General features: G+C 39.2%; 2 protein-coding genes across 2 annotated transcripts in view; one reads left to right on the top strand and one right to left on the bottom strand.

The window, feature by feature from the left end:
* B4GALT6 (beta-1,4-galactosyltransferase 6) overlaps positions 1-24,453 on the bottom strand; it is a 62,873-nt gene that overhangs the window by 14,729 nt on the left and 23,691 nt on the right. The window contains exons 3-5 of the mRNA XM_003261962.2: positions 21,158-21,271; positions 8,427-8,551; positions 1,704-1,820 (exon numbers count right to left, since the gene is read on the bottom strand). Of these exons, the coding sequence (XP_003262010.1) occupies positions 1,704-1,820; positions 8,427-8,551; positions 21,158-21,271 (356 nt within the window). The remainder of the gene's footprint in view (positions 1-1,703; positions 1,821-8,426; positions 8,552-21,157; positions 21,272-24,453) is intronic.
* LOC115834643 (collagen alpha-1(I) chain-like) overlaps positions 3,728-24,453 on the top strand; it is a 46,501-nt gene continuing 25,775 nt past the window's right edge. The window contains exon 1 of the mRNA XM_030810028.1: positions 3,728-3,939. Coding sequence (XP_030665888.1) covers positions 3,728-3,939 — 212 coding nt within the window. The remainder of the gene's footprint in view (positions 3,940-24,453) is intronic.

The raw sequence follows: 24,453 nt of genomic DNA, 5'->3' as shown, positions 1-24,453 counted from the left end.
ACAGGTGCCCGCCACCATGCCTGGCTAATTTTTGTATTTTTAGTAGAGATGAGGTTTCACCATCTTGGCCAGGCTGGTCTTGAACTCCTGACCATGTGATCCACCCACGTCGGCCTCCCAAAGTGCTGGGATTACAGGTGTGAGCCACCATGCCAGGCCAAATTCTTTCTTTATATTTACACTTTACAGCCTTTAAACAAAGACTACAAAAAGTAAGTCACGGTCATTTCAACTCTATTTAAATTAACTATGTTAAAGAATTATGATTTATTCAGCTTTGATAGCATCTGTTCAGAAACAAAACGAATAAGCTTTTTTTGACAATATTTTAAAATTCCATTCTCCACCTGGTTATCTCTTCTAAAAGAATCACAGAATCTCAAATTTGGAAGGGATCTTGGGCATCACATAGTTTAGTCTTCCATATAATGTATGCTTTTTTTTTTTTTTTTTTTTGACCTGTCAGTTTACTGGATGCATATTTACTTACCAACTGTAGAGCTGGGTCTATATCCTACAACAAAAACAGTCAAGGTTCCTCTACCAAGAAAGATGACTTTGAAAATGAGAAACTGAAAACAGGACAGAAAATGTTTAATGTATACTACTTTTTGTTTTTAGGTTTACTAACTGGCTCTCATTCAGGTGTCTCTGATTACCTAATAAAGTTAATCCAATATTGATTTTCAGGGATAGCCAGCAACTACCCCACAGTACAAAGAAATCCTCAATCGAGAATTACCTACGCTTTGCTATTGTGTTAAAAAAAGAAAAAAACTTTCCTTCCTTTTCTGTAGTTAAATTCACGGGTCATAAACTGAAACGTTTTTTTCAAATTAAATACTGCCAATATAACCGAGGTAACTGTAGGGTGCTTTGGTATAATTTAGAAAAGAACTTTGAGTTGTACCAGTTATGAGTCCAGATGTCTATACATGAGTTTAAATGCTGCCAAGTAGCCTAAATTAGAAAATAAACAGTTTCTCAATTAAATGAAACTTTACAGAGGTTTTCAAAAATAAACATCATAAGCCTAATGAAAACATAAAAAGTAATAATACTACAAGCCAAAGACACATTTAATCCTGTAAGGTAAATATCAGCTGTATGGTTATTTTAAAAACCATAGATTGACAATCCAATATTTAGAATATCATTAAAATATAACGAGGCTATCATACTAAAGTAAAACATGATTGCTGATTAAGTCATTTAACCAAATTACAATTATTATAAAACAAACATATGGGCCCAATCCAAAATGTAATTTCACCCAGGTATAAAACTAAGAATTTGGCCGGGCACGGTGGCTCATACCTGTAATCCCAGCACTTTGGGAGGCCAAGGGGGGCGGATCACGAGGTCAGGAGATCAAGACCATCCTGGCTAACACGGTGAAACCCTGTCTCTACTAAAAACATAAAAAATTAGCCGGGCGTGGTGGTGGGTGCCTGTAGTCCCAGCTACTTGGGAGGCTGAGGCAGGAGAATGGCGTGAACCTGGGAGGCAGAGCTTGCAGTGAGCTGAGATTGTGCCACTGCACTCCAGCCTGGGCAACACAGCAAGACTCCGTCTCAAAAAAAAAAAAAAAAACTAAACTAAGAATTAGACTTACCTTATTAATCCTAAATACGTTTAATCTAACCATATCTAAGAGTTTAGATTCTAGTATACTTAGTGACCACTATGAAAAGTATTCTCACCTGTTCAATGACATAAAAGGCAAATTCCAGCCGCTGTTTCTGGAGCATTGGAATCAGATGTAAGAAAAAAATTGGAAGATGTTCATGGCGATTACGGAAAGGAATGAGAACTGCCACCTTTAAAACAAAATAGTCATGTATGTAAATAAATATATCTAGCATATCCTAGAGGTAAGGATAAAAATCAATCCTTGAAAACTTCTGACGGTTTTAAAGCCACGCCGTTATGAATTTTCTCATCAGAGATACAACAGTAAGCAAACACAGAAAAAGCCCTTGCTGCATACTGCTATGGTCTTATAAAGCTGAGAGGTAGAAGGGGCTCTGAAGGGTTTTCTAAAGATTATGGTCTTTAACCTATGAACATCATGAGAAATTGAAAGTGATAAATCAGATGTGGTGACTGCAAAGACTACTTTGGTGGCGGTATGGACGGCAGACTGGAGAAGACCAAAAATTGACTCGGGGAGCTAGTTAGGCAATTAATACAGTCGTTGAGGAAAAAGGTAATGGTAGCTTAAACTAAGAGGAGGATAAAAGAGAAGAGAAGTACATGGGTTTTCAACACATCTAAGAGGTAAGCTAGCAGGGTTTGGCTATCAATTGGGCATGAAAAGTAAGGGAGGGGAATGTATCGTAAGAGTAACGTCTCAGTTTTAGAGTAGATCCTAAATACTAACTTTCTGGATTTTGAATTGAATTTAAAAGACATTTCACTTGAATATCTACTATATTACACATGGTTTCTCTGTCCTAGAGATATTTTCAGAAATATAATAGAAACCAAAATCTTCACACTCCAGCCACAGCATACAAAAAACCTCAATCATACATGATATTGCCCCAAAATATACATGAAGTTTGATAATTAATATAATATTTTTCATTTAATCAAAATGCAGAATTAAGTTTTTGATACATTTTAAAATTTATTTCAGTGGTAGGATAATAAAATGAAATTGGTAACAAACCATAACAAGAAAAGATGATGTAAGCAGCCCAGAAATTTGTCCTTTATCAACCAAAGAAATTTGTTCTCATCCAAAAAGTAAAAGAAAAAACATGTACATGGAAATGAAAATAGTTTCTTGGTACGTTAATCTTTCTTCTAATATGAAATAAAAAATCTAATGGAACTCTCAAACCCAACACTTAAAAACACCATTTATATAAAATGTTTTAATGTAATACAGGAATAAATGAATGATCATCAATCATCACTAATTCAAATCCTCTATTTCTTGGATCCAAACTTTGTCATACAATCTAGATCTCCTTACAATTTAGATTTTGCCCTTGAAAAACCTAGTGTTTTCAAAATTACTTTTCTCAGCAACTTCCTAGCTGAGCTAGCTTTATTATTATTGTGAATTTTCTAATAAAATTGAAATTAAAGCAAGTTTTCTACAGATCATAAATTCCAAAATCATTAGATTTTCAAAAAAACACAACAGTGAAAGTATATCTAACCAAAATACCTCTGTGTTACTCTATAATCTGAATTTTTTAAATATACAATCTAAACTGGTTGTAACAGAATATTGTGAAAGAATATTAAATCTATGATTTACTAAAATTTTACCTATACCAACTAAAGTTTATTAATAAATGAATAAATGCAAATAATTGAGAATGCTTAAGTTTTGCACCTAATCCTTTTAAAATCAGGACATGATATTAGATATCATCAAATGAAAATAATATTTAACCATGTATTTTACGTTACCAGGATCATAGATGGCAGAAATTTTTAAATTATTAGAACAAAAAATGATTTAGTAAAATTGAAAATGTCTAAACTACGAACTTCACCATTCATTTTCCCTTAATGCTGAGAGGATAGCAAAAACAAGAGACAATGGCTGCTATGAGGCTGATGTTTTCATGATTATATTAATCACGGCATATCTATCTGGCAAATGGTAGGAACTAAAGAGGTCTGGTGCCCCCGCCAGCCCAACTTTGGGTCCCATTCCTGTTTGGTTTCCCCATAAGGTCTCTCTTGGCTCAGAAGCCTGAGGACCATGAGGCTACCCCAGCAATACCGACCCAACACCCAAGACCTCCTTCCTGCCCCCGCACAATGGCTGCCAACTGTACTGGAACTATATACTGAGGGGGACTTACTGCTGGGCTTCAGCGCCAATGGCTGGCATATTCAAGGAATTCCTGAAATCAAAACAACTGCCAAACCAGCTCAGGGGTTTACTTTTAGGATGGGAAAGTGCTACGAAAAGTAAAAGGAGCAAAAGAGGTTAGATGGTGAGTACATATCCCTCCACTGATCTTATCTAAAGCATATCCATGTGATAACATGTAGCTTAATAAGTCAAGCCTTCCCTTCTTGATTTTGAATTTGGCCACGAGTTGGCCACCGATGACATAATGTCAATGAGCTGTAAAAGCAGTTAAGGCCAATTACAGATATTTGAGGGAAGAAATTATTAAATGGCTGCAGAGTCCCGATTAAAGACAGTGAATATTAACTAAAGACAATTAGACTGAGTGATGAGCTGAACATACAAGGATAAATAAAAGGTAAAGTTCTAGCTCCTAATACAATAATCTCTTCAATGAAGTATTTAAATATCAAGGGTTCTTTTTTTTTTAATCTTATAAGGAAACTGAGACAGTAATAAAATAAATTACCAGTGTCTTGGCAAATTCAAATAAGCTAACTTAATGTGCTAACAGCAAATAGATGTCCAAATTTTAATGAGAGGGTTATTAAAGATTGTGAATATGTGATAAATCTAAAGCAAAGCTTTTATTAAAATAAAGCTAAACAATATCTTAAAAGTTCATCTGGCACATCAATTCTTGTGTTTGTGGAAGAATGTCCTCCATAGTTTACAATTTTTTTGTCTAGAAAAGATCTCAGTGTTCTGTGATCACTTATTTTAAGGCTTAATAGCCTGTTTCAGGACATTCTTCTATGTGCCCTAATTTGCTGTTTGAGCCACTCTCTTGTTGATACACCTCCAGTGGAGACCGAGAATATCTGGTCATTATCTTCTGATAAAACAACACTTCATCCTCCTGAATCTCTCCTCACCACCTCTTGATCAAGCAAAATTATTCCATTCAGTTTGCTCCTACTTTAAAACTACAAATCTTGCTGAACATATGCACCATTTTTTCCCTTGCTTATTTTCTCCTATATACACCACGAGGAGATCATCAAGAAAAATGTGTATCACATCAATTTCTCCCACCAAGTTTCTGTCCTATTTTCAAATTTTCAGCACACTACCAGCTACGGTGTCCCTAAATGACATGGCTTTAGGCTTGGTAACCTTAAGGTGAATCTAGTTATCTGCCACTGAGTAAGCAGAAGCTAGTAAGCACTCATTCTCCTTCAGTGTTTTTAGTTTCATCTTCCTATTCCTCCTCATTTCCTGTACCTCCAGGAGCAATTCTCAAACTGGAGGCACTTGGTTAAAAATGCAAGTTCTTCTTCCTTCCCACCAATAGAATCAGAATGTTTGAGGACTGAGTACAAGAATCTGCATTTTTTTTTCTTTTAGAGTTGGGATCTCATTCTATAGCCCAGGCTGGAATACAGTGGTGTGATCATACCTCACTGCAGCCTCCAACTCCTGGGTTCAAGTGATCCTTCTGCCACAGTCTTTCAAAGCACTGGGATTACAGGTTTGAACTACCACACCCGGCCAAAAATCAGCATTTTTACCATATGCCTCAAGTAGTTCTGAAACAGGGAGGCCAAGACTCATCTCCGAGGTACATTGGACTATAAATGAAACTCCAGGCCTCTGGGTAGACAAGAGCATCAAGCAGCTGCCTGGTTCTTTAAGCCTGCAAGTTATAGACGAAAGTTGTTCATCAAGCCCTCCATCTGAAATCTGAATGGAAAGTCAATGTCACAGGTAAACACTTCACTTTCAATGACTTGCATAGCATCCTCATGTTCTTTAGATACAAGCTTGCCCCAGAAGGTGTTCAACCTGCGCAGATCTTCTACTTAAACCTGCAGCATTCAGGAATACCTAGGAATTGCTGAAATTACTAGTGGTTTTTTGTTTGTTTGTTTGTTTGTTTTTTGAGATGGAGTCTCACTCTGTTGCCCAGGCTGGAGTGCGGTGGGCACGATCTTGGCTCACTGCAATCTCTGCCTCCCGGGTTCAAGCAATTCTCCTGCCTCAGCCTCCCGAGTAGCTGGGATTACAAGCCTGCACCACCACGCCCGGCTAATTTTTTGTATTTTTAGTAGAGACGGGGTCTCAACAGGTTGGCCAGCCAAAATTACTAGTTTTGAAAGATCTCAGTTCTCATTAATTTGCCATCAACTAACTACATTTGTATTTTTCTCATTTAAAAAGGGGGCCTCAAATATTAAGAATCAAGTTGATGACAGATGTTTAACATAAATCTAGTTATTTCTTATTTCCATCTCTCTCCACTGTTCTAATATGAGAATGGAACATTATCAGTAAGCAGGCAGGGACGGGTAGGGGGAGAAACTATTTAATTAAATATTTAGTGAGATGATAGTTATATAATATTTATATGAGTACAGCTCACTTCTGAATCATCTCCAAAATTCCTTTCATACCTTTAGTTGTGTAATTCTCAGCTAGAGACTATATTCTGAGAAGGGTTTGCTAAAAGTTGAAATAAAAGCAGCATTATCATATAGTTCCTAAATAAAATAAGTTAATTTATTTTGAGACAGTCTTGCTCTTTCACCCAGGCTAGAGAGCAGTGGTGCGATCTCGGCTCACTGCAGCCTCCACATCCCAGGTTCAAGCAAATCTCACGCCTCAGCCTCCTGAGTAGCCGGGATTACAGGCATGTTCCACCATGCCCGGCTAATTTTTGTATTTTTAGTAGGGATGAGGTTTCACCATGTTGGCCAGGCTGGTCTCAAACTCCTGGCCTCAAGTGATCTGCCCACCTCAGCCTCCCAAAGTGCTGGGATTACAGGTGTGAACCTTAGATCCCTGAATTAGTTTGTTCCCAGGAACTCTTTTCAATACTGTTACCTACTGAATCATATGTAGTTTATAGTCAGTCTACTAATATCTTTAAGTAGGAAATACTCATGTGATACACCTGTCTCCTGGAAAATGAGAAGAAAACAAAAAAATTTAAAATCCATCTGGTATAGATCACTGGAAACAGGACAAGAATACTTCATTTTTCCTATCCTAAACTGTTCTACTAGTATGCTACCCAGAGCACACCTGAGGGGTGTGCCATATTCTGTACAAACAACTATCTGAGCATCAACCTCCATGCTATCTCACAGCCTCAGTGACTGAGTGTGCTTCTTTTTCTATTAGCATTCAATATACACACTCAGCACCCAAGTGTTAAAAATAATTTATGTGTCCAGGCTATTTTTAAAAGGTGGAATGTATGTAAATTGGGCCGCATTTCATATAGCTACAAATGTGAGGAAAATCCATCAAGAAATATGAACAGATTCATTTGTTAAATGAATCTGATCTGGGAAATAGTGTAAGGTAATTATAAAATTAAATGTTTTGCTAAAATTGGTACTGGAATCCATTTAAGCAGCTTCACAACTTGTTCAAGGCAATAAGAAAGCTGACCATTTATTGAATCATTTGTAACAAGGCCAAAAAGGCTTTTATTTGCCTTATAGAGTCAATTTAACAAAACTGTGTTTAGTGCTTACCTTACACAAGACAATGGGCTCTGTGTTGGGAATACAGATACAAATAATACACATCTTCAAACACAAAGAGTTCATGGTAGATGAAGTCAGAGGGTCTTTTTCATGAGTTTAACAGCATATCATTTTCCTTCCTACTAGTGGTTTTTTTTTTGGGGGGGGTGGGAGGTGAACATACAAATATTCTAGAAGTATACTAATGTTTTAAAAGAGAAAACTGAAACTGTTTCCAGATCAAGGTTATATCACAATCCTTTAGGAAATAACACTTGATTTATCAGTTGTAGTTTTCATTGGAATTACATAAATGTTATTTCTTACTCAAATGTAATAACATTAGATGAATATGCACTTATTAACCAATTTCACAGCTTTGAGGGCAAGTCTGGTTTAAATTATGGCTTTCAATTTTTTTAAAGCAGCAGAGGCAAACCCACCCCCTTACAGTTTTTCAAACAAAACATTGAATAGAATTCTGAATATCAAAAAGACTGAAAGCTTGGGCTGTGCCTTCTGAAGCCAAGAAGAGCCCAAAGTCCAACTTTTCAAGTCCCATCGTGATCTCTGAGCAGCCTCTTTATAATCTTGGATTCTGAGAAACAGAGCTTGAAGACCCCAATGCCAGAACAAACTGAAAATCAGGATATTCATATCCTCCCAGTGAGTTCTCACGATTCAGAAATTGGTGAGGCTATGCTTGCAGGTGTCAGTAATCATTAGGGACAGCTGCAGGAGGCAGGGAACTCACAGCCTCTCTTCCAAACAGAACAGAACAACAAAAAAATCTATTTTCCAAGCCAAACTCAAGTCACGTATTTATCACCAGGAACTCAGGGAGAATGAACTGAGCATCTATTTCATATCTACACAGGTGCATTTATAGTCTTCACACGTAACACTTAAATCACATTTGAATTATAAATAGTAAACATTAAAGACAAAACTTTTGATGTTTTAAATTTATCAAGACTTAAAGACATTTGTCTCTGTATTTTGAATCAAGCACATTCTTTCCTCAAATGCTTAGTAACAGTCAAATTGCTTATGAAAAGAATTTACCTCACCTTCCATCTGGGTTTACAGTCTTTTGGCCTCCAATGACCCCCTGGCTCAATATCTAAATCCTTGGAGAAGAGTTGATGAATTTCATCAAAACTGACTTCGCTTACATTGACATTGAGGAATCCTCCTACAAATTAAAAATGTAAAGAATTGTTTTAATATTTTTTGCCTCAAAGATCTAGTAGAACAAATAATAATCAGCAGGGTGATGGCATAACTTAGTTGCCAGGACAATACAGTTTATTCCTGCTACCACCACAAAATTATGAATAGCACCCCCTTTCACTTTTAGTTTCAATGATAATATACATGGTCACCCTACTATGTTTGGTAAATCGGCCAAAGAAAATCAAATTCTTTTTAAAAACCTTTTTGCTTTTGAGTAATATACTGAATAATTTAGTATTATTTGGAAAATGTTTGCATGTCATTATAACTTAACACTGCAATTTAACAACTATTCAAATATTTTAATACCATTTTTAATTTTAACATTTTCAACATAGGGGACACAATGGCACAGTACTTAATAATAAAATAAGCAGTCAGATTGACTGGGAACTGATTCCTAGCTTCTGTCTATTGGGAAAATTATTTAACCTCTCTGTGCCTCAGCTTCCTCCTCTGTAAAAAGGACAGTGATGTCTGCCTCCCAAGGTGGTTGTATCCATTCCAAGAAATCATCTGTGTGAAGGATCATATGCAGTGTCAAGCATTAGGTACAACCAACAAATGTTAGCTACTATTACTGTTACCTACTGACATTTCTCAAGAGAGGGAATTTGCAAACACAATTCAAAGCATTGATTCTGAGCACTTACCATATATCAGGCCCCTTGGCATACAAAACTGAAAAACCACTTCTGAGATATTCCTGGTCTAACAGGCACTCATTCTCCAAATTAACAAATATATGACATTACTGGAGGTGTTCTTACTAGTAGCTTTTCTAATGTATACCATTGAAACAGGAATGAATCTTGAATGGAAAACCATTTCCATTAACCCCAAAAGAGAACTAAGAATCAGGAAGCCTCTTTATCTCCCCCTGAATTAAAATAGCTGCATGATCACTAACATCCCTTCAAAGCAATGCTATCTTCAATGACTTCACTGTTAGAACAGGATGTAAAAGGCTATTGAAACTACAGATCATCTTTTAGCAGTTTTAATGTCATCCGTTAACTTCCAAATAGGTACAAATTGCTCTGGAGCGCCCTCCAGCCAAATTCTTCTCTCTGACCTCATCTCATAAAATACAAACCAACAAATGTTGAGGTTTCCCATTTCGAGTCTTCTGAGTTTCATGTGGCCACAATTTCACATAAAAACTCTCAGTTCCTCTCTTGAGAGCCTCTTTGCTCCTGCTATTCTATATTTTAGGAGTTTTCACAATGGCCTCTCTTCCTGTCCCCACTTCATCCTAACCAGGCAGAGCTGTCAGTAGCCTCCACGCAGGCATGCTAGAGTATTTTACATCGAAATACCTGCTTCCCAGAATAAGTTAGAAAAAGAATCGCAACCTTCTAATGCCTGCCTGTTCTACTGACAACATAAGCAGTCTTTTATAACCAAACACTCAGCCTTCAGTGTGACAAGATACACAAACTAGCTAATCTTAGAAAGGTCAGATTCATCTAAAAGAGAAACCTATGAACTTGCAGAGAAAGAGTAAGTAAAATGTAAGATTGATCAGTAAACATAAGTACAGACTATCATGACTCAGCTGACAACGAACAGAATCTACCATTGTAATCAAATAAAATTTACACAAATAAATCTGATACATTTAATAGTATGCATGATTGCTAAAATGATAGTAATTAGGCTAAATAATAAGCAGTTCATATAAGTAACTGAAGCTGGTATTCTTTCTGCACTGTTAAACCAAATTTTTTGTCTTTTTTCCAGCTTTATTGCTCCAACAGCTGTAATCATCATTATTGTCAGCAGTTTTCTCCAGCATCATTTGCAGTTTAATTTCCATCTCCAACGCATATGTGCTGGCAAGAGACAGGCTTTATTTCTTTCCCTCAAGAGAGAGGGCTTCCTCTGTCCATCACTATCCCCATGCCTGAGGTATCCTAAGTTCACACTCCTCGGGGTTGTGTGCCACCCCCACCCCATCCACACCCCTCAGAGTCCATCAGGAGCTTTCCTATGTGCTTGTTGCCCTTTGCTCTGAAATCCTAATAATTCGCTGATTGAAGGCTAACGATTGACCCGGTGGCATGCTACCCATGATAAGAGCAACATTGCTACACTGGGGAGTGTGGGGAGTAGGCCTCCCAGGACAGGTATTGCCACCACTGGGAACAGCGAAAGTGTGATCAGAGAGAGAGGAAGAACATTCATCATTGTGGGGAGTGGTATTAGGGAGAAGATCCTGTACTTAGGAAGGGAAGGGAAAAGGGCATGATATAAGAAGAGTGGCCAGGAAGAAGTATGCTGCAGATAAACTAATGATGGTTTGGTTTCTGTGGTTTCCAAACCGTCCTCGGGAAGGACCTCTCTCGGGGATCCTGTGGTTGGAGGAGGGAGGACTCAGGCTCCCCCAACACAGCCACTTTCATCTCTTTCGCGTACTCTTTTGTCCCCTTTAGGTTTCACTCAAGAAGGCTTCCACTGCTTTAAAAACAAAACAAAAGGCATCGGAAAACCACCCGCTATGAATGAAGCCAGAGAGGGAATGTCCTTGTAAAGAAGGACGCCATCAACTGGGCCAGTCCCCTTTATTTCACTCGCTGAGATTTCAAGGGCAACTGAAGAGATCCACTGAACTCCATGGAGAGCCAATCTTCACTCTCCTCTGTGGTGAATCTGAGATTGGTTGTTGTTGTTCTTAATCCCAGATGTGACAGTATAAATTTGAGATTTTTAACCGGCACAAGTGGTTTCTTTCCCAGTTAGAGATTTAAAGATCAGAAAATAAATATGTTGATTGAAATCCATTTACCCAGCAGTGTAATCACAATCAGCAAATGTAAATAATATAATTTACCAAATACTGAATTTCACTATTTTAAAGGTGGCGCTGGGGTTAGAAAGGAAAGAGCAGGAGAACTGAGTGAAGAGTGGAGGGGCTGCCAAGTACCTAGAGGGTCAAGGTGAAGGACAGGGAACTCAAGTCAGCTGGAAGCTACCTTCCAGTCGTGTGTGCCAAACTGTTTCTGTCATGTGTGAGGGTAACTTAGTTGCACCATTGGTTATGTAGGACATTTACTATAATTTCCTAACGCTGAATTTGCAAGATATGCAGCAATGCTGCCCGTCTGGGAAAGCCAGGCATGCATGGGCGCAAACAACAGGCTTACTGTGCTGTGGATGATAATGTATCACATGACATGATTTAGGATTTTCTTTTTTCTATTAAAATATAATTCTTAAAATAATATTCAAAACCTATGAATTACCTACATTTATTTTTTCTAACATTTCAAGTAAAATTTAAGACATATAATCTCCAGAGAGTTGTTTGCTCTATAAATCAATAGTTGTAAATAACTATTTCATTTTGTTTGGAGCCTATATCTATTTTTTGGTATCTAAAACCTAATTCTGGATATGTTGGCTTTTATGTTTTACCCTCAGGGTTTTAAATGTTCACAGCTCAAAGAGCTGATGACAGTGTCAGAGAAAGACCTGAATTTCCCCTAGAAATGTCCCTTAGGGTAAATTCCTCTCCAAAGCTAGAAAAGCATTTTTATGATAAGATGGGACATTCCCTCCCCCAGCCTCTGTGCTGCCTCCTGAGCATAGCTCTGAGGCTGAACAGTTACGAGTCATCCAGCCATTGGTCACCTCCTGTCCTTTCTGAAGCCAACACTAGACACTGCCTATTTCAAATGCTTTACTTAAGCTTCTCGACTTCTAAAATTTTACAACCTCTGCTTAACAAACGATTTCTTACTCAAGTTTTCTTCAAGCAACCAAACCTGAGCATTCTAAACATAAGACAGAGCATTAGTCACACATCCCCACTGCCAAGGGCAATGCCTGGACACTGAATGAATGAATGAATGAGTGAGTAGGAAGATTCCTGCCTCATCCCTACTTCCACCTACCTGCATTTCTACTCCCTGGCTCCATCAGGTGCTAAAATATTTCTTTAAGACATTTATGCAAAACTGTACATCCAACAAAGGCCTAATATCCAGAATCTATAAGGAATTTAAACAATTCAACAAGCAAAAAACAACCCCATTAAAAAATGAGCAAAAGATACAAACTTCTTAAAAGGAAACATTCAAGTAGCCAACAAACATTAAAAAATGCACCAAATCACTAATCATCAGAGAAATGCATTTTAAAACTATGATAAGACACCATCAAATACCAATAGGAAAAGCCATTATTGAAAAGTCAAAAAACAACAGATGCTGGCTAGGCTTGGGAAAGAGATGCTTATACACTGTTGGTGAGAATGTAAGTTAGTTCAGCCACTGTGGAAAGCAGTTTGAAGATTTCTCAAAAAACAAAAAACAGAACTACCATTTGATCCAGCAATCCTATTACTGTGTAAATATCCAAGAGAAAATAAATCATTCTACCAAAAAGGCACATGCACTATTATGTTCATTGCAGCAATATTCACAATAGTGAATTCACAGTGACACCCAGCTCTGTGCCCGGACCCTGAATCACAGTCACCTAGAAATGACTGGCTTTCAACTCTGACACTGCACCCTCTCGTTAAAGCCTCTTTCCCTTTCACCTTCTCCCACTCCCCTCCCATGAAGTCCCTCTTCAATTTCATGAAGACTTGAAGTCCTCTCTGCTATATCCACATTTTCCTCTATCTGGACTCCGTATAAAGTGGTTTGCTAATTTTGATGTATGCCTAAGAATTACCAGCTGTGCTTGTTTAAAATGCAGCTGACTGGCCACATTGTCAAAGTTTCTGTGTCAGTTGAAGCTCATGGGTCATGCTTATGGCCACTGGCTTTAACTGAACACATTTCAACGGCTTGAATTACCCACCATTGAGTCCTGCCTTTCAAAGGAAAAAGCTAGAACCCACTCTCCAAACCCCTCTAGCAGGTAGGAGTGGTCATATGGCCAAATGCACCTGAAGTGGTGGCAAAAGCTTCTAGCTTTATGGGAACCAAGAGCACTTCTGGTCTCCAGACCTGAGCAATGCTGGTAGGAGGTTTAAGCCCTGACAAGTGGCAGCAGGAGATGCTTCAAAGTGGTCTGAGCCTTGTTCTGGCTGCTCAATTTCTCAACCTAATTCTCTAGCCACCCAGGTTGTCTCTGGGCTCTCTAATATATTTTCATGAATTCTTTTTTCTCTTAACTCAGATAAAGTATATTCTGTGGTTTGCAACCAAGAATCTTGACTTTCACAGTCTAGGGTTTAGCTCAGAGGCTGCATTTTTTTTTTTTTTACTTATTTTTTATTTATTTATTTTTATTTTTTTTAATTCTGTTTTAAAAATATTTTTAATTTTTTAAAATTAATTTTTACTTTTTTTTATTATACTTTAGGTTTTAGGGTACATGTGCACAACGTGCAGGTTTGTTACATATGTATCCATGTGCCATGTTTTTTTTCTTTTTTGAGACAGTCTCGCTCTGTCACCCAGGCTGGAATGCAGTGGCGCCATCTAGGCTCACTACAAGCTCTGCCTCCCGGGTTCACGCCATTCTCCTGCCTCAGCCCCCTGAGTAGCTGGGACTACAAGCGCCTGCCACCACGCCCGGCTAATTTTTTGTATTTTTAGTAGAGATGGGGTTTCACCGTGTTAGGATGGTCTCAATCTCCTGAGCTCGTGATCCACCCACCTCGGCCTCCCAAAGTGTTGGGATTACAGGTGTGAGCCACCGCGCCCAGCCCCCAGCTGCATTTTTAACAAGTGTAGGTCATCTAAATCACACTTAGAGAAATGCAGCTCTATGACCTTCACCCGATCACAGCACCTACACACTGACAGACACCTTATCTACCACCCCCTCAACCTGCCACACCTGAGCTACAGGTCCCATCCCTGCAGTGACAATTATCCATGCTCCAATTTTCTACCTAATAAACAGCACTAAAGAAAGCACATAAGCATATAGATTAATCCCATCATTTGGGTGGCAATACCTAACATATTGCCTCAAGCATAGTAAGTTTTCAGCAAAAACAAGTGTCACTTTTTTTTGTATTATGACTCCACCAGGGTGGGGTGGGGTGCTCTCCAGGCTAACCTGTTAATCACCTTTTAATTTATGATTAGTTGACTCCACTTCTCATTCCCTACGACAACTTTTTAAATACTTACTCCTGCCTTTCAAGCTGCTCAGTCCTTCCTGGCCATCCCCTCAGGGACGCATGGCCTCCTGCTTTACTAGGAAAACAGACACAGCAGGCACGAGCACCCTGCCTCTCCACCTCATCTCCAAATAAACCGCGGGCTTCCTCAGGGGAGGAGGCATTCCTGAGGCTTTCCATGCTCACTCTTCAACCTGAGGCATTGTCTCCATTCAGTTTCTAACCTGGCTCTATGGAGACCTCCCTTGTGCTTCTCCCTCATCCTTCCCAGTTCTCATCTTTTATTTTATTTTATTTTTTTTTTTGAGACGGAGTCTCGCTCTGTCACCTAGGCTGGAGTGCAGTGGTGCGATCTCGGCTCACTGCCAGCTCCACCTCCCGGGTTCACGCCATTCTCCTGCCTCAGCCTCCCAAGTAGCTGGGATTACAGGCACCCACCACCACGCCCAGCTAATTTTCTGTATTTTTAGTAGGGAGGGGGTTTCACCATGTTAGCCAAGATGGTCTCGATCTCCTGACCTTGTTATCTGCCCGCCTCAGCCTCCCAAAGTGCTGGGATTACAGGCGTGAGCCACCGCGCCCAGCCTCTTCTCTCCATCCTTTCTTTCCATGATGCCTACAACACGCTCAAGTCCATCTCTTCCTAAAGAGCTCTTCCCTTACCCTCAATTCCTCCAGATCCTTTACCCCATTCTCCTTCCCTTTGCCGCCAAACTTCTCTCATTTCAACTACAGTCTTCACACACATCTGACTCACTTCTCAAGACAGTCTACTTTGCTTCTTTCCCAACCACTTTACTGAAATCGTGCTTGCTGTGTTCTCCATCCATTTTCTGCACCAAATTCAGTGGCCCTTTCACGGTTCCTCACTCTCCCTGCTGTCTGGAGGTGTGTGACAAAACACAGCGGTCTTTTTCTGGGATGTGCTCCTCCCTGGACCCCATACACCACCCTCTGGCTTCTCTAGGTTCCTGTCTCCCCTTCTTCTGTTAACCACCACTCACCTCACAAGTACGGATCTTCTCAGGGACCCACTCTCGGCCTTCTTCCCATCTCACTTCCTCTAATCTTCAGTCCAGATCTCTTATGAAAGGCAGACCCCAAGTTAACCCTCCTGAACTTCAAACAAAACAGCCCAAACGGAACCCACTGACTTCCCCATCCTCCAAATGTGATGGTTACTCTGTATCGCTTCAGTTCATGGTCACCAAGTCAGAAACCTGGAAATTAACCCTCACCCCTCAATTGGTCGCCACATCTGGCCAATGGCACCCTGTAGGTTCTTTTTTGCGCCTTCTCCTCTCTCCAACGCCACAGCCTTGGCACTTGCCCTTGTTGTTGCCCATCGGCCCCCTGCAGCAAGCTCCTCATTGGTTTCCTGGTGTTCCCAGTATTTCTCCATTCTCACCCATTGTTCAGCTTCTCATCTGAATAATCTTCCTAAAATACAGTCCTAGTCCATCAGTCATCTGCCTAAAAAGCCTTCGATGGTTCTCCATTTCCCTAAAGCAATGGGGGTTTTTGTTTATTTTTGATTTTTTTTTTTTTTTTTTTTTGCCCCTAGACCCTTTGAAAATCATGCACAGTCACCTGAGAGAAATGCACACAGGCTCATAAATCAACTGTCTGCATATAAGCTCACAGGCTCTTCTCCCTCTGAAGCTCACCTCATGGATGCCTAGGAATGATGGAACCCACAAGGCCCTCAGATTCCTCAGTCCTTTACACAAGACCCTTCTGGCCAGCTTCATTTCCCATACACGCCACTTACACACCCTCTCTGGGCAGAGCCGACCACTCTCCAGTCAGGGAATACACAGAGCCTCCTCGTGGTGATGCTGTTCTCTCTCAGCTATCTTGCAAGACCCAGTTCTGATGACACCTCTCTCTGACATCGTCCTTTCCCTTCCAGAATAAACTGCTGTATCCCTTTTGTCACATTCATAACCTTTTTTCTTTTTTTCTTTTTTTTTCTTTTTTTGAGACAAAGTCTCGCTGTGTTGCCCGGGCTGCAGTGCAGTGGCGCGATCTCGGCTCACTGCAACTTCTGTCTCCAAGGTTCAAGCGATTCTCCATCTCAGCCTCCCAAGTAGCTGGGACTACAGGCGTGCACCACTGCACTTGGCTAATTTGTGTGTGTGTGTTTTTGGTAGAGATGGGTTTCACCATGTTGGCCAGGCTGGTCTTGAACTCCTGACCTCAGGTAACCCACCCGCCTCAGCCTCCCAAAGTGCTAGGAAACAGGCGTGAGCCACTACGCCCGGCCTCATAACCTTTCATAGCATGCCTTTCTCCAAGTGTGTTACTTGCTCCGAGCTGCCACACACATGACCATGTTCAGTCTTGTCTCTCCTGTGCCTGCTTCTATGAACAACACAGGGACCGCTGCACAGCGGCTGTTCATCAATGACTTGTTGACTCTAAAATGGCTCCCATCTCATTTTTTTTTTTTTTACAATAAACATATGCATGACAGTTTGTTACATTAGCATTATTTGAGCTTTGCTGAAGTTTGTTTGCTTATCTTTTCCTTCTTTGCTGATTTTCATTTGAATTATTTAAATCCATCTCAAAAAGTCCTTGGAGCTTTTGTTATATTCATAAGGTTAGGGAACTATAGAAACTATCAGGGTTAAACCATAAAGGGAACTATTCCACAAATAGTAAGAACAGAATATATAAAGGTCACTGCAAACGTATTCTATTTGAATAAGAATTAGAAGATAGGAAAACTAAAGGTAAGTCTATTTTCAGTCTAATGCAGAGTATGCAATTGACACTTTCCATTCTACCTCACCCATAAAAATTAAAATCAAAACATCCACACTAAGCACTTATTAATTTTTGGCCTTAGACAAGGTGAAACTTCTATTTTACTTTGTTAGCACAAAGAATCTTACATAAATGCAATAAAGCTGAATGTGGATTTGCCCTTTGGAGAATCTATAAATACTAACAAACAAGAAAGAAGTATTCACTCATATTCTTCATATAAAAAAATACACATTAAAATAGATTTTAGTGTAATTGGCCACTATTGAATATGAAACACTGCTGAAATGTATGAAACACATTTTATCGCATTCTAGTTTGAAAAATTCACTTTATCTTTACAGAAATCCAGTGCCAGTGTTTCCATTGCTATACTAGGTAAAAATCAAAGAAGTTTACAACAGAATAATCAAATACACCAATGTTAAGCCTTAACTTCACTTTTAGTGACTATAAGTAAATATCACTTGCACTTGAATGGTTTTCATCCAAGTAGATCTAATTCTTACACAAATCCCTTCTAATTATTATTTGGGAAAGAATCATATTCAATTATTTTGTGTAACTATTATAAGATTTTATACTTATGTATTTTATTGCATTGTTCTCTATTATCAATGAAAACTATCTTTTTAAGTAAAAAAATGTAAGGACACATAGCTAATAATAAAACTTCTAAACTCCACACATTTCTCCTAGGTGTCTCATTCCCTTGACCATTGTAAAGTCTGGCTCTATTATTCAAAGAAGGAGGGAGAAGGAAAGGGAGAATCAAATTAATGCCTATCAAACTTCAAGCACTGTGCTTCATTCTATCCTTACCACACTCTGCAGGTAGTATTAGAATCCCAGGTTTTACAGGTAGGTAAACTAAGCCTCCACTTTGCGGAGGTCACAGGACTAGTGAAGCGCTCTGTTGGGCAGCTTGTGCGAGGCTCTCTTGGCAGAAACCTCGTTATGTTGGCTGTACCCATGGCTCCTTTCTAAAGCCTTATCTGTATGTGGCTGTATTTTCTACCAAATCACCTTGCCACCATGGCCACCACTAATTGGGCACAAAATTGGGACAGGACCCAAAGTTGGCAGCCCATGAGAGGGACTGCTGTGAAAAGATGGCTGGCCACACCAGTGTGATCCTCTCTTATAAAAGAATGCAGGGATCCCAGGGAAGCAGAGAGAAGGGGCAGTAGTGCTGAGATCCTTCCCCACCCCCGGTGAAAAGGCACTGCACAGCAGACACGCACGACGCAATCTCTCAGGCATCACGACAGAGACGGTACAATGGGCTGTGAGGCGGGAGGAGAGGAGTACCAGAATGAGGAAGTGGCAGACAGATGCTTTGAAACAGAGTTTAATTAGTACTCATAAAGCACTAATTAAAGAAAATGGCAACTAAACCAAGAACAGAAAGATTTCCTGAAACTATAAACCTTGAATATGAAAATTATGAAGATGAAATTATTGTAATCAATATTTCAACAGAACATTACCCAGTGGTTTCAGTATTACACAGACAAAAGTATTCATTTTTAGGAAAACAAGGCTGCAATAACAAAGTAATAACAACCACAAAAATCACTGAGTTCCATTCTTTATTATGGTACAGCAAAGAGACAGCAAGATTAGAATCACCTGAGAATTTTTTTTTCTTAAATACCAGGGACCAGGCCCACTACTCTAGATCAGTGGGTCTCAATACGTGGCCCAAGGCTCAGCGGCAACAGCATCACCTTGTGGGACTTGTTAGAAATGCAGATTCTCAGGCCCGCTCCAGACCTGCTGAGTCTGAAACTCTTGAGAGCTGGACCAGCAATGGGGCTTGACAAGATGATCCGGGCGATTCTGATGTACCCTCAAGACTGAAAGCCATGGCCTTAGATGATATTAGAAGGTCAATCTTTCTTTTTATTATCGATATATCAACAATAAACTAAAACAAATCCTACAAATATGATAGGCAAAGGCTAATTTCCTCAATTAAAAAAGCTCATGTAAAGAATAAAAAACACAGACACAAAATACATCAGAATATGGATAAATAAGCAATTCAAAAAGATGTTTATTTAAGTCTTTATATCAAATCCAAGATACAAACCTATATGTACAAAGTATGATTAAAAACCATGGGGAGGGGTAGAAGACATACAAAAAAAAAAAAAAAAAGCCAAAATAATAGCCGTGTGGCTTCTGAGTGTTGAGAGTACAGTATAGTGTTTTTTTAAAATAATGATAATGTATTATCTTCATAATTTAAAAAATATATAAAGTACAGTAGCTTTATCACTACCACATATTACACACAAAGGTTAAAAACAAAATAGTAAAATCATTAGAAGGAAATAAAGGTATTTATCTATATGGCCTCTGGGTAAGAAAAGCTTTAAGACCAAAAAAAAGCAAAACCCCTAAGTAAAGTGATTAAAAAATTTGAAAAGGTCATAATTTTAAACTTCCATAAAATAAAAGGCAAAATAAAACGAGAAGCCCCAGAATGTGAAAAGATACTTACGAAACACATAGCAGACAATAGGCCACTGCCAGAATATAAAGAATTTCTACAGATCAATACCAACACACAATAACTAACGAGGAACTGATAAAGCCCATGATGCAGCAAGTCACAGGAGAGAAAATTTAAAAACACAAACATGGGAAAACTTACTCAAACCCACCAGGAATGAGGGAAGTGAAAATTGAAACGAGAAACCATTTGTTAATCTTTCAGATTAGCAAGAATTTAAAAGTCCATCAATTTCAAAGTGGTACATTCATGCTTTGCTGTTAGGGATATAAATTGGTATAGCTGCTTTTGAGAGCAATTGACAAAATCTGGAAAACCTGAGCCAACCTACCCAGCAATTCCACCACTAGCCATCAACCCTCAAGTACACATGCATATATGCACGGGAAAACTCACACTCTGTTGTTCTTTATACCAAAATATACATAAATATTTTGCTATTTTGTGATAGCAAAAATGTTGAAACAACCTAAATGTTCATCAGTGGGGAAACAGGTAAATGAGATGTGATACATTTATACAAAGATGTACCACACAGTAATAGTTAAGGGAAAAAAATTAGATCTATATGTAACAACATGGGTAGTTCTCAAAAAAGTATGTAAAAAAGCAAGTTACAAGAATGAAATGTACTTTATAGACCAATTTACATAAATTCTCCTTTGAAACAATATTTATTTTCTATATAGACATCTATCTATGTAAAAAACAATTTTCATAACCGGTAAGAATACTCAGCAAACTCTCAGTAGAGGTGAGGTTACTTCTGAGGAAGGAATGGGGAGCCAGCACTGGGGATGGTGGTCAAAAAGGACTGGTTTAATCCGGAACATTTTAACACATTCAAAAGGAGACTACACATTAATTACTGTCTTAAGCACTGTTCTAAAAGAACTTGGACACAGGTAAGCCAAAGTATTAGTTTTTAAAACTGGGTGGGAACAATATGGGTATTTGTCATTTTCCCCCTTTGTATTTTTCTTCAGCTTTTCAATCATCCCCCTTCAAAAAGCGCTTTGCCAAAAAATAAATAAATAAATAAAAGTTCAAATAACACGCTGCATAATATAAACATTTGCACCCAGGTGCACATGACCTGCTCCTGCTGCACTCAAATCATGTGGTTTTTATGACTGTATTGTAACACAAGTAAACAGTTAAGTCAAAATTAGATGACGACTTACGCATATAAGGCAGCTTTTCTGGACAGGGGAGGTATGGTGAGTATGTGAAGTTTTCCGGGAGATACGTTGTTGTTTGAACAAGATAATCACTTGAATTATTGCCTTCGGGATAATCTTGGAAAGAGAGAAAAGAGTTACAAAAAAAAAAAAAGGCCTTTTGCTTTGTCCCTGGAATGAAATACATCACTATCACTGTGAGAAAACTACAATATACAATCTACAGAAGTACTTAAAATCAATTATCTTTAAAGAACTAGAGAATAGCAAACTGCTGCGGGGAACAGACCTCTCAGCATGATTTCCCAAGAGACATCTAGAGAGCAGCACACCCTTATCCTTGCACACAGACATAGCAGTCCCATTTGCAACCATGTGAGAACACCTGCTCCCATCCCTCCCCTGGCTGAGCCCGATCTAAAGGGAGTGTGAAAGTATACCAGGGAATCCTCTCCACTATGGCACAGCCACGGGTGTTCCAAACCACCGCGTGCTGCTACTAGCATCCACAGAGCAGAGGGGTGGGAGTAATGTTTTCTTACCACCTCACACTGTAGAAACCGAGATTTACCCACTCAACTTACTTTTTGTAATACAGCTCATTCTAAACCTTTAGGTTAGTCATTCCCAGCCTGTGGGCTACAGCCCCAGGGGAGCCCTGGAGCTATTATTACATTAGGTCCATTATCTTTAGAGTCAGCAAGTTAAACTGCATACAGGGCACCAAAGTCAAATGCTTGAGTTCAAATCCTTGTTCCAACACACTGTAGCTGTGTGATACAGGGCAGGACACGATGTAGTTTGCCATCTATGCCTATCTCATACTGTCATTTTTAAACTTCAATAAGACAAAATGTGTAAGGTGCTGAAAACAATCCCTGGCCCATAGAAACAGTTAATAACTGTAGCTATGAGTGATTAGAGATGAGCACCTGACCCATGAGACAGTCACAGGCTCAGGATTTCTGAATGTAGAACCAGAGAGATCACATTTCAGTCCCTTTCTGGAGCAAAGTTCTGAGACGCAAATCTAGAAACCATGACACGCAGGTTTCCTGCTATGTAGGGAAGCTGGCCTAAGAGAATGACATCAACATGCAGTGAGTGAAATGAGAGATGGAAACAGCTCATTAAACTACCGTCTGTCTCCTGGATCACAAACGATGTACCATAGAAAGTGAAACTCGAGCAGACACTTTAGGAAAATGTGAAGATATTCTTTGAATCTTGAGTAATCTGCTCCAATGACAGACAATGTAGAAGCTAAACCCTCTGACCATAGGGAAATGACAGAATTGTGCAAATTAGATAGGAAGTACGTGAGAGGAGCCAAAGAAAACTAAGCACCTCCCTTGCATACCTTTACCTAACATCAATATTCAGTCATTGTCACAATGGAGTTGGTGGGGATGCTGCATGGGAATCAGGACAGTACTTCAGGGCAGAGACTCACACCACCTGCAAGGCTGCTGAATGAAAAATGCCCTGCCACGGCTGCTAAGCAGAGGGTGTTGGGATGGGCAAAGGTTCCAGGTTGGGTACCAAGGAGGAAACAGAAGCCACAAGAGAAGGTCCAATTCCAAAGAAGTGCTTGGAAAAACACAAGTTACAAACACCCCAGTTACAAATTTCACAGGGTGTCAGTAAGGTGTTAAGGTAAATGCATTCCCAGAAAACCCCAATCTATGTTGGGGAGAGATCAATGATGGTACGACTGCTAAGGCCTATCCTACCAGGAAGTGGGAAAGCCCCAGTGAGACAATCCTCCCCTCTCTCTCTCCCTGGGGGAGTGCTAGAAAGCATCTGACAAGGAAAATCTTCCAAATAACAAGGGGAGAAGAAATTCAGTGAACATTAATTGTTTTGTATGCCCAGTGACACCCCAAGACCACAGACACTATACTGGTAGCCCATGCTCAATGCATTCCCCATGTGTCTGAAAGATTTAAAGATACCAAGCAAAAGCAAGTGTAAGGAAGTCCAATAAAGTTCTGATTCTTTTCCTTTTTTTTTTTTTTTTTTGAGACAGGATCTTGCTGTGTCACATAGTCTGGAGTGCAGTGGCATAATAGCTCACTGCAGCATTGACTTCCTGGGCTCAAGTAATCCTCCTAGCTCAGCCTCCCAACTATTAACAGCTGGAACTACAATCACGCACCACCACACCCAGCTAATTTTGTATTTTTTGTAGAGACAGGGTCTTGCCATGTTGCCCAGGCTGGTCTCCAACTCCTCAGCTCAAGCAATCCTCCCACCTCAACCTCCCAAAGTGTTGGAATTACAGGTTTGAGCCACCATGCCTGGCCTGATTCTTAAGATGCTTTAAATATATATATCTACATACATACCAAAATCCTTGTTTTTTTGTTCTGTTTTGTTTTTAAAGGGCTTCTCTTTCTATGGGGACTCCTACCTTGCTAGTGGTAGCAGCAAGTGCAATAAGCATGAATTGGGTTTCTGTCACTCCCATCAAAACTGCTTAAGATTACTATTGTTATGAGTTTTGTGACAGTGTCTAGTCAAGTTCATTGATTTATACCTTAGAGTTACTTATTTATCTTCAATATTCCTGGAAAGGAAGATAAGCCATTCTTATTTGAGGGAGACAGTAAGAAAAAAAAAAAAGAATTCTTAAAAATAAGTTTGCCAAAATTTAAAAAATCAAATCAAAGCATTGTAGTAAAGTCAGAGCAATCTCCCAGAAAGATAGAAAGGAAAGAAAAAGAATTTAAAAACAAGAGAGAAATAATACATAATAGGAGTTCCAAAAAGAAAGGAAAATAACAGGAAGACAAATTATCAAAGAAATAATATAAAAATAGTTTGGAGAATTGAAGGGTAAGATATTCCACATTGATAGGACTGCTCCCAGCAAGAGAAGAAAAACAAAGCTCCAAGATGCTCTTTGTAAAATTTAAAAATACCAAAAGATCCCAAAAGCCTCCAGAAAGAAAAAACTGGTCCATGAACAGTAACTGCAATCAGGATGGTCAACAGACTTCTCAAAAGCTGCACTGGAAGAGAGAAGACAATGGCATGGGAATTTTGGAAACCCCCCCTTAGCGTGGTCAACTCATGTGCCTAAGGGAAAATCAGTGATAGATTAAGAAGGCTCTGCAAATTGGGGGGAAAAAAGAGTTAACAAGTAACATCAACAAAAATAAACAGATCTACAAAACAAACATAATTACAACTAGACTCAGGAAAACAAACCATTATCTACATTCTCTTAACAACATCAACAATATCGATTTGAATTTAAATTGTGACATATTGGGGATAAGGATAGGTAAAATTGG

Source organism: Nomascus leucogenys, chromosome 4 (genome assembly GCF_006542625.1).
Source record: "Nomascus leucogenys isolate Asia chromosome 4, Asia_NLE_v1, whole genome shotgun sequence".
Lineage (NCBI taxonomy): Eukaryota > Metazoa > Chordata > Mammalia > Primates > Hylobatidae > Nomascus > Nomascus leucogenys.
The sequence above is the reverse complement of the archived record's forward strand: the minus strand, read 5'-3'. Positions and strand labels throughout refer to the sequence as shown.